The 11,197-nt window shown below is 28.9% G+C and overlaps 1 protein-coding gene across 1 annotated transcript; it reads right to left on the bottom strand.

The window, feature by feature from the left end:
- Positions 1-7,529: 7,529 nt before the first annotated feature.
- Positions 7,530-8,969, bottom strand: LOC131638562 (zinc finger BED domain-containing protein RICESLEEPER 2-like). The gene is made up of 3 exons (XM_058909125.1): positions 8,664-8,969; positions 7,694-8,030; positions 7,530-7,616 (listed from the first exon to the last, which is right to left on the bottom strand). The coding sequence occupies exons 1-3, from the start codon at positions 8,967-8,969 to the stop codon at positions 7,537-7,539; spliced, it is 723 nt and encodes a 240-aa protein (XP_058765108.1). The 3' UTR covers positions 7,530-7,536.
- Between the last annotated feature and the right edge of the window lie 2,228 nt (positions 8,970-11,197).

Below are 11,197 nucleotides of genomic sequence, written 5' to 3'. Positions count from 1 at the left end.
CTCTTCTGTCTACTTTGAGAAGTTTTCATCTTTTCTCGAATCAACTTCACCTTCTCAGTAGTCTATCGAACAATTTCCAATCCAAGTACTACACTTTCTCCAGATTCATGCCAACACAAAGGAGTCATACATCTTCGACCATACAACGCTTCAAAAGGTGTCATTATAATACTAGAATGGTAACTATTATTATAAGTGAACTCTATTAATGAAAGATAAGTATCCCACAAACCTCCCTGCTCAAGAACACATGCTCTTAACAAATCCTCCAACGGCTGAATAGTCCTATCCGTCTGACCATCTGTCTGGGGATGATACGCTGAACTCAGCCTCAAATCAATCTTACTAAACACACGAGCACCCACCAATTGATCCATTAAGTCATCTATTCTTGGAAGTGAATACCTGTTCTTAATTGTTACTTTATTCAACTGTCTATAATCAATACGAAGTCTCATGCTTCCATCTTTCTTCTTTACTAGCAACACTGGAGCTCCCCACGGTGATACACTTGGTCTTACAAACTTCTTTTCAAGTAAATCCTCCAGCTGCTTCTTTAATTCCGAAAATTCAGATCTGGTACCAGGTACAAGATCAATAATAGATTCAACTTCTCTTTCTGGCGGTACATCAGGAATTTCATCAGGGAAAACTTCCAAAAATTCTCGCACCACCTGCAACTCATAAATTATAGCTTGATTCTCAATAGACAACGACGCCATTAACGAGAACACCTGAACTTTTTCTTTCATTAACAGTCCCAATTTCCTAGCAGATAACAAATAACCTCCCTCCTCTTCAGGAGTAGAAAACCTCACAGACTTTTCATAACAATTAATATGAACATGGTTATGCTCTAACCAGTTCATACCTAAGATCACATCCAACCATCTTAATAGCAAACAAACTAAATCAACATCAAAGTCTCTGTCGAAGATCGACAAAGGAAACTTTAAGCACACAAGAGAAGTAGTCATCGATCCCTTAGCTGGAGTATCGACGACCATATCTCCATTCATAAAAGACAACACAAGACCCAATCTCTGATAAGTCCGTCCTCATTGTCTGTCTGAGTCCCAGCCAAAGCGAACACCTTTCCAACAGCTTGTGCCAGATTTGGTTTCTGACACTGACCACCAATGTGTCCCTCTTCACCATAGTTGAAACAAACCATCTCCTTATGCTTGCATTCAGACATTACATGTCCGATCTTACCACAACGGAAACACCTCTTCACTTCAGCATATGTTTCTATGGAAGGTTCTAAATTTGCAAACTCTGGGTTTTTTCCATAAATATACCTACGAAAACAAAATATCTATTTTCTTTCCCTGAATATACCTACGGAAAGTTCTATGACAGAAAATGGCTGGTCCATATTCACCTAAGTTTTCTATAAATTTGGGGTTTCTTATGTTGTATTTCACACAACAACAAAAATGTATCAATATGATATCAAAATTTGTTGGTATGTCGCAAGTTTCTCCTACTCTAATGGCAAAACACTCTGGAGAACATTCAAGCTCAACGATTACACCTCGCTCGATGATATCATTGACGAAATCCACTAATGCCTACCTTACGGAGACAAACGAAAGGTTGTGAAGCTCGAGTATCATTCAACTTCAGTTGACAACAGAGGGAATTTCGTTTAAAATAACTTTGAGCTCAAGAACCGAGAGGAAGTGTTAGTGATGTGGCGAACATATTTTGATTTCGAAGAGAAAATCCCGCTCGAGTTCGTAGCACCGGTACAAAGAACAGTTGAGAAAATCTTAGAGATGTGCAAGCATCCACTAGGCTATTGAAATGTAATATTTATTTTTCCGTTGAAATTATCAATGTAATGCCAATTTTAATCTATGAATGTTTTTTATCGTTGCAATGTTGATTTTCTGTATCTGGTTTATTTCGTAGATATACATACGAATATATTTCGTATATGCATATACGAAATGTTTTCACGCTACGTAAAAAAAAGGTGCGTCCGGGGATACACCTCCGGAAGCATATGGGTGATTTTGGAAGCACACATGGTGCCTAAGAACCCTAAGGGGTGTAATAAGAGTTTCTCTAAATTTATAGTGGTTATATTTATTCTCTCTTTTTTCTCAAGTCCTTAATACAATCACAAGATTCAAGATTATGCTGAAAATTAAACCATCTTCGATATGAATAATGATTTCCACCTTCTAGATTTAAGAATTCTACTCCAAGCCTTTGTAACGTAGCAACTTCTCCAACTTAGTTTGTAGTAACTTCCACACAATTTTATCAAAGCAACCATGGAGAAAAGAAACTCCTTCATTTTCACAACTAGATTGTCAATCCCAATCATAACCACACAAATACTGACAACCTGAAATCTTCAAACCCTCATAAAAAAGTTAAACATAAACGAACCTAGTCACACATATCTCATACTTAAAGTTGAGAGCTAAACCAAAATGACAATTATAAAAGCTAAAGGTTGAAGATAAGTGAAATTCGAGGTGTAATCTCAAAACGAAAACTCAAAATGATTATCAATATCATATGCATGTTATATTCTAGATTTATGAAAAATGATTTATATAAGTGATGGAGATAATGCAAAATAATGAGATAAACACCCATTTGATTCAAGTCAAGAGCAAATGATATGGTTAGAGTTAAATGAGTAAATGATTTGAATCAAAGAATTAAAATTCTAAAAAATTGTATTTATGATTCGAATCAGATTATTTTAAGATTCGAGTCATTGATTCGAGTTAGATAAATTCATGATTCGAATCACAAATACATAACCAAAATCCAAGTTATGCATGTAATTTTTTATTCATGTCATTTTGTGATTCAAATCAAGATCTTTATAATCTAAGTCAGACTTTTTTATGATTTAAATGAGAAATACAGAGGCAAAATCCTATTTTTCATATTTAACATTTGATTTGAATCACACTTTTCATGATTCCAATCAAAAATACAAAATCAATTTCTAATTTTAACATATAATTTTTTTATGCAAGTCAACCAATTCTCTTATTAAGAAAAATGAAGTGTTATTTTAAATGACGTGATTCAAATTGTGCTTTAAGGTATTTCTTGATTCAAAAATTCAACTGATTGACTAGAACCATATTGCGTCGACTTTAAAAAAATAATTTAATTTATGCATGCGTAAAATGATTTAACACTTAACTCTAAATTACATAATCATGTAAGAAGACTCAGTTACGACAAATAAATCAACAAAATAAATTAATAAACAACAAAATTTAAACCAGGACAAACCATAAGGGATGTTTGTTTGATAGATTCAAATTGAATTTCTAGGAATGTGAGTAGGGGTGAAAATTGCGCAGGTTATGCTTTAGAAGGTCTGAGCCTGGCCTACAATAAATTTAAAAGGTTTGAGTATGACCTATGGCCTATTATTGACTCTCTTTTATGGCCTTACCTGACATTTTTAAAAGTCTAGTCTGACATGAAAGCCTATTTAAAAGTCTTTTTCTCATTAAGGTTTTTAATTCATCCCTATTATTTAAAAAGTCTTATAGCTCAGCCTATATATGCACGTATAAGCCGACCTATTTAGCCTTTATATGTCAGCCTATTTAGCATTTTTTTCTAATATATGTATATATATGTCAACATATTTAGCATATATTTAATATATACTAGATTTTTGGCCCGTGCGTTGCACGGGTTTTATTATAATTTTTACCTGAATTTTATTAAAACCAAATAATATATTTATTAAGTATAGTTAATTATAATAATATTATTACACATACTTTAAAATTATATTAAATAAAAAATAAAATTTTATAGTATGAGATATGTTAATAAATTATACATAAAAAATTTCAATTATATTTTTAAATTAGAAAGATATGTCATATTTATGTAAATAATACAATATTATAAAAAAAATGTTATATAAAATTATGTGTATTTATTATTTGTAATTAATCATTAAATTCATAATAAATATAAGAGTCAATCAATGTAAATTTTAATTTAGTGTTTAATCTATAATTTAAAAAACCTAAGAATTTTTTATTCAATGTCAAGTCCAAAAAAAGTTTTAATTATATATTCTCTAAAAAAATTAATTATTTGAAATTATATTATATCTTACCATATTGATTCATATTTTCATGATTTATTTATTTATTATAGTGGAAGAAATATGTTGTGACTTGATTAATGGATTGGTTATTTAATGGGATATAAAAAGCTTATATGTATTATGGGGAAATGTATATCATTAATCAATTGAAAAATTTTATATAATCATCTCAATAAATTAATTATATTCACATCAATAATTAAATTAAAAAAAATTATGAAAATTAAAATGAAACATTACAGAGTTCTTTTTCCAATTTTATAGACATTGATGATTCTAAAATTTATTATTAAATAGTGATATTTAGATTCTTAAATATAATTTTATGATAAAAAATTTAAATTAGTCCTCATAATTCTCTTTCATTTAACAAAAAAAATTAATTATTTATAATACATATTACTTGAATATTATAATAAATCAAATACTTTATCATTACGTAACTCTTAAAAAGTTTAGTAACTTAAAACTAAATCAATTATAACTTACAACTAAATTTTATTTTTTGTAAATAATTATTTAATTTTAAAGGATATTTAGAGATAGTTAATAATTATTATCATATTAATACAAATTAAAATTAAAATTAAAAAAATAATAATACAAATAAAAATTATATAATTTATAGGATTCAATTGATATATAAAATAGGATTAATACTACTTTACCCCCCTGCCATATAGGCGAGATTCGGTTTACCCCCTCAAAAAAAAAAACTTATTGGACAAACCTTGCAAAATAAAGATTTCATCAAATTTGACCCTGATCAATTTTTTTGACCAAGATTCTTAGAATCTTGCCTACATCGCATTTTTGGTAGTGCTGACTGTACAGCACATAAGCAATGTGGCACAGTCAGCACTGCCACGTGGAATTTAATATTTTATTTTAATTTTATTTTAATTATTTTTTAAAATTTTTTATTGATTTTTTAAAAAAAAATTTGTTGATTTTTTTTTTAAAAAAAATTAATATTTTTTTTGTTGATTTTTTTTAAATTTTTTTTTATTATTTTTTTAAAAAAAAATTGACAGTACCTGCGGATTTACGTACGAATTTGACAATACCCGCAGATTTACCTACGGATTTAAAAATACCTGCGGATTCACCTACGGATTTGACAATACCTGCGGATTTACCTACAAATTTGACAATACCTGGGGATTTACCTTTAAAAATACCTGCGAATTTGACAATACCTGCAGATTTACCTGCGGATTTACCTACAAATTTGACAATACCTGGGGATTTACCTGCGGATTTACCTACAAATTTGACAATACCTGGGGATTTACCTTTAAAAATACCTGCGAATTTGACAATACCTGCGGATTTACCTACGAATTTGACAATACCGGCGGATTTACCTACGGATTTAAAAATACCTGCGGATTAACCTACGGATTTGACAATACCTGCGGATTTACATACGGATTTACTTGCGGATTTACCTACGAATTTAAAATTACCTACGAATTTACCTTTGAAAATACATGCGGATTTCCCTGCGAATTTGACAATACCTGCGGATTTGAAAATACCTGCGAATTTATATATAATAAAAATAAATTTTAAATAATAATTAAAAAAAAATTAAATTTTTTTTAAAAAAAATTTTAAAAAAAACCAACAAAAAAAATTAAAAAATCAATAAATTTTTTTTAAAAAAAAAATCAATAAATTTTTTTTTAAAAAATAAATTAAATTCCACGTGGCAGTGCTGAGTGTGCCACATTGCTTATGTGTTGTACAGTCAGCACTACCAAAAATGCCATGTAGGCAAGATTCTAAGAATCTTGGCCAAAAAAATTGATCAGGGTCAAATTTGATGGAATCTTTATTTTGCGAGGTTTGTCCAATAAATTTTTTTTTAGAGGGGGGTAAACCGAATCTCGCCTATATGGCAGGGGGATAAAGTAGTATTAACCCTATAAAATAAAATAGAAACCATGCCTATTACTCATATAAAAACCCAATATTATTAAAATGATGTGTAACAAAAATTAATTATTTTATTTATGGTTAATACCTATTTTGCCCCCCTGCCATATGGGGTGTAGTTGAAAAATCCCCCTGCCAAAAAAAAAGTTTCAAGAAGTGCCTCGTAAAATTTCAAAAGTTTGATTTTGAACCCTTTTCACGCCACCTCATATAAAAGTCTGATGTGGCAATTTTTTAAAATTTTTTTTAACGACGTGGTTGGCTTAGGTGGCATTTTTATTATTTTTTATTTATTTTAATAACACGTGGCATTTTTATTATTATTTGGTTTTAGAAATGATAAATATGAAAGCTTCAAAAATGGTCCTAAGGGGTGTTGAACCCAGGACACAAAGCATACAAGTCCAACACCACTACCACCAGGCCGCACGTTTCTGTTGGTAATGTGGTTGCCTTAGCTTAGTTATAATTGTTACTGCTATTGTTTATTGTTTATTAGCATTGTTTTCATAATTAATTAATATAAATATTATTAGTTAATAATTAAAGTATTATTTATTAGTTAATATTTTTAGTTAATGTTATTAATTAATATTACTTAAATTATAAAATAATAATTAATATTTATTTTACTGTTAATGTTAATTAAATTATAAAATATAAACTAAATTAAACTAAACTAATATAAATATTAATTATTATTTTATAATTTAACTAATTGTTATTGTTTTCATAATAATTAGGATTAATAATTAACTGTAAACAAATATTATTACTAACGTTAATATTATAAAAATGTTTTACAAATAGTTATTGTTATTGTAAAAATAAGTCTTTATAATTTAACTATTAACAATTAATATCATTGTAGATTATAATTTACGTTATTAGTATTAATATTTATATTAGCATTAATAATTATAATTTAATATTAATTAAACAAATATTAATTAAATAATATAAATATTGTAAATTAAATATTTCTTTAGTTATTGTTAATGTTAAGCATTAATAATTAATATTACTTATATTTTAAATTAAATATAAATATTATTTTATAATTTAACTAATTGTAAAATATAGTTTAATTAATAGAGAAAATACGTGGGCATAAGAATTAGCGTAATTATTAAACAAATATTATTTTACTAATTTAACTAATATTTATATATTTTATTTTATATAAATATATTAATATTAGCGTTAATTAGTAAACAAATATCATTTTATTATTTTATAATGAATTTCTTAATTAATAGTTTATAATAAATATTAATTATTATTTTATAATTTAAGTAATATTAATTAATAACATTAACTAAAAATATTAACTAATAAATAATACTTTAATTATTAACTAATAATATTTATATTAATTAATTATGAAAACAATAACTATTAATGCTAATAAACAATAAACAATAGCAGTAACAATTATAAGTAAGCTAAGGCAACCGTATGACAAACTAGAGGTGTCCACTTCAATCTTGCAATCCAAATGTATGTTGAGTCATTGTCATCTCATTATTGCATTCATCCATAGTGTTGATATCTTCCTCATCTTAAAAACAAAACAATGACATGAGTATATCACAAATATGAACAAATAAAAATAAATAAAATACATAGTATTATTACCATTTATATTTTCAGGAAATCCATACAACCAGCTCCGAGTACAAATCAACATTTGGATGTGTTCTGGAAGAGTAGAACTTCTGTATTTGGTAAGAACACGTCCACCAATACTAAAAGAAGACTCAGATGCTACGGTCGTGATAGGAATGCTAAGCACATCACGTGCCATTATAGAGAGTATCGGAAACTTTTTCTCATTTAACTTCCAATAAAGAAGTACATCAAAATTTTCGGATTGTTCTTCATCCAGCTCCATCAATTCATCGTCAAAGTATATATCTAACTCACTCTTTTCAGGAACAAACCTACTCTCAATCGAGTTCCATGATTTAAAATCCTGCAAGATATATATGAACGATTAGTGAAGAAGAAACTAAGTAAAAACATATTGTGACAAGTTATTAAAATATAAAGGCTTATAGTGAGTGATAAAAAATGTGGAGAACTCAAAAGTAGTTGACATCAAAGTAGATCAAAATTCTAGCAAGTTTGAGGCATCTTTGTGATTCTGAAACTTTCCATACAAATGTTCTATGAGAAAGATAACCTGGAATCCATGAGACTTAAGAGTTAAGACCATTTCACTATACAATGTTTTCTACAAGATTATTTCCCAAGATATATTTGATTCTGTGACATGTTGTGGCCATTGATACATCAAAATAACACTTCAGAAAAACAACAGCTTATAGTCTCCACATTCATGATTAACATACAAGTCTTCTAGCAAAAGCAATTGACAACTTTATTGATAGGATTCACAGAGAAAAACAATGCTTTTGTTAATCCACATAACTCAGTCAAAATTGAATTGCAAATTATAATTGTAAATGGAATACGGAATGAAAAACAAGAAGAACAATGAAAATGCTTTGAGACAAAATTGTATCTAAATTCTAAACCAAAAGCTTGTCGTCACTCGTTTCAGCGAAAATTCCAATGAAAAACAAACTCATACAATAATTTAAACCTCTACAGTAAATATTTTCTTATCTATTCCCCATTGTTTTAAGCAATCAAATAAAGTAGCTTCCAATGCGATACCCGTGTGGGGGGGCTTCATTCGAAGAAAGTTAAGAAGACAACTAACTAACTTCCAATTTTCATCAACAAAGTGAGCAGTCAAACAAATATAACCCTCACTAGTAGATGCTGTCCAAACATCCGATGTTAGACAAACTTTATTTGGAATCCTACCCATGATTTCCTTAAGCTTGATCCTTTCCTTATCATATATCTTTTCAATATCAGACACCGTGGTAATCCTAGAGACCATTTCAACACATGGATTCAAATATTTCACCCAAACTCGAATTTTTTCATACTCGACAAAGCTAAAAGGAAGATCATGTGCAATAATGGCTTCTCCAAGTAATTCACGATGTGTGTTTTGGTTGATTGGGGTTAGGCTTGACGATTCCTCTAGATTAAGAAGGCTGATCTGAAAACTTTTACAAATAAACACATGACGACTTAGATGTGAAGTTCCATAACTTTGACCGGACTTGGGGTTTTTTCCAATAGCAAAATCAGTACTACAAAAATTGCATGCAGCTCTTTCAACTCCATCTTTTCCTTTGCCGATTTTAGTGAAAATAATCCAAAGTGTTGACAATGTTTCCTTACGAGTTTAATCTTGACCTTGTGCATACTCACTCATATCCGTTGACTCCATACTATAACAAAAAAAAATATATTATGTCAGGTTCCATATTACGAATCACATTCCAAAAAATCAAACACATCCGAAGCATTAGATACAAAACAAACAAAGAAAATAAGGATAAAATAAAACAGGAAATCGTCAATACCTTTTGGGTATGCATTTTCACATTTTATCGACCAAAAGAGTTTACAGAATGTGCTCTATCAGAATATGCAAACACTATCACAATCTCTAAATTGTTCAGCTAGGACTATGAAACCATTACAGATTTCTTTTTATGAATGCATATAGTCTTTTATAAATTTGTCTTGATGTTTGAAAAAATAATAGCAACGAAATGAACTGTGAACCAAAAGCTAAAATGAATAACCAAACATCCAAACTTGATTTCAATCTTAGTTCAACATTGACACAAGAGAATAGAGTAAGTTCAAGAGCTTTGAATCTTAACTCAAGAAATGGAGAAAATAAGAAGGTAGAGATTAAGCTGTGTATCAGTGAGCATTTGTCAAACATGATTTTAAATAAACTGGATTTTGTAAAGTTGATTATGAAGTAAAGCACTTTATATTTGGATGATGGTATTCCAGAAGCAAGTTTGATATAAAACTTGGAGAAACTTTTTAACCTTACACAATGCTGATTCAGAATAACCAAACATCTAAATGTTTACCAGAATCACATTGGACATGAGAAAGCTCAAGTTTGACACTCTTTAATATGTATCCAAACATGTAAAGCTTAACATGGTTTGACCACAAACTAGTTATGTTTGGCTACCGGTCTAATAATAGATTCCGATGAAGCTCCAACTCCGACATAGACATATTGACACTGCTAATGTAAAAGATATAGAACACTGACACTGATAGAAATATAGAGAAGGTGAAGAATTGTTCATCATTGAATCAAAAGAGAGAGAGAGAAAATAGTTATTGAATTATTGAATTATTGAATTATTGAATTATTGAGTTATTGAAACTGAAACCTATGTAATACTTATTTAAAGGATAACTAAATAGTGATTGCAGTGTGAAAAGGGCAGAATGGATGGAAAGGCTTAGAATATAATTCAGAGTACCATATCTTTATAAGCAATCATCATCATTGGGCACATCCATAAGACACTAGGTAATTTCTCCAGAGGGAATAGAGTCAGTACAATAGGCAATCATCAATTAAGTTTCTACACCAGCAAACCATTGTACTAAGTATGTATTTCTTAAGCAAAGCCAAAACCCTTTTTGCAACAATAACTATCAGTTGAATAGATAGAAAATAGGAAACACAGCACCCTCAGACAAAAATGATGTACATCATAGCATATACAATGGATTCATTCACAACATTCTTGCAACATAGATAGATAGATATAGATATCCAGAGCAAGAGAGAAAGAGAGAAAGAAATAACACTATACATACACACATACATTGAGAGAGAAAACCATTCAACTATATCCAATACCACTGCCCAAATATCACAAAACCATTCAACTAGTTCAACACTCTTAAAAAATATCATTACTTAATCAAATAACAATAACTTGCTAAGAAGCAGATTCAAATAATAAAAACTTTATAAATCAAACATGTATAAAGGTATTGAAGCATTTTCACAAACAGCTTGTGAATGCCCATCTTAAGCAATATTATATATATAAAAGATGACCCATGTGAATTCAAATAAGATGAAAAAGAACCCATTTACAATCCTATTGATTCATTCCTATAACATAAAGATTTAACATCAAATGAGATGAAAAATGAAAGTTGATTTTAGAAAAACTAGAGATTAAAGAGAAATGGATAGAGAAGAATACCTTTATTTTGTAATGG

This window comes from Vicia villosa, unplaced genomic scaffold (genome assembly GCF_029867415.1).
Source record: "Vicia villosa cultivar HV-30 ecotype Madison, WI unplaced genomic scaffold, Vvil1.0 ctg.002327F_1_1, whole genome shotgun sequence".
Taxonomy (NCBI): Eukaryota; Viridiplantae; Streptophyta; class Magnoliopsida; order Fabales; family Fabaceae; genus Vicia; species Vicia villosa.
Note: the sequence above shows the minus strand (reverse complement) of the source record. Positions and strands in the feature narration are given on the sequence as shown.

Excerpts from the sequence above, each read along its gene's own strand:
- LOC131638562 (XM_058909125.1), bottom strand. The coding sequence starts at position 8,969 with ATGGTCTCTAGGATTACCACGGTGTCTGATATTGAAAAGATATATGAT. Across the intron at positions 8,031-8,663 it reads AGAAAATATTTACTGTAGAG|GATTTTAAATCATGGAACTC; the intron begins GTTTAAATTATT and ends TATATCTTGCAG. Across the intron at positions 7,617-7,693 it reads ATTTCCTGAAAATATAAATG|ATGAGGAAGATATCAACACT; the intron begins GTAATAATACTA and ends TTTGTTTTTAAG.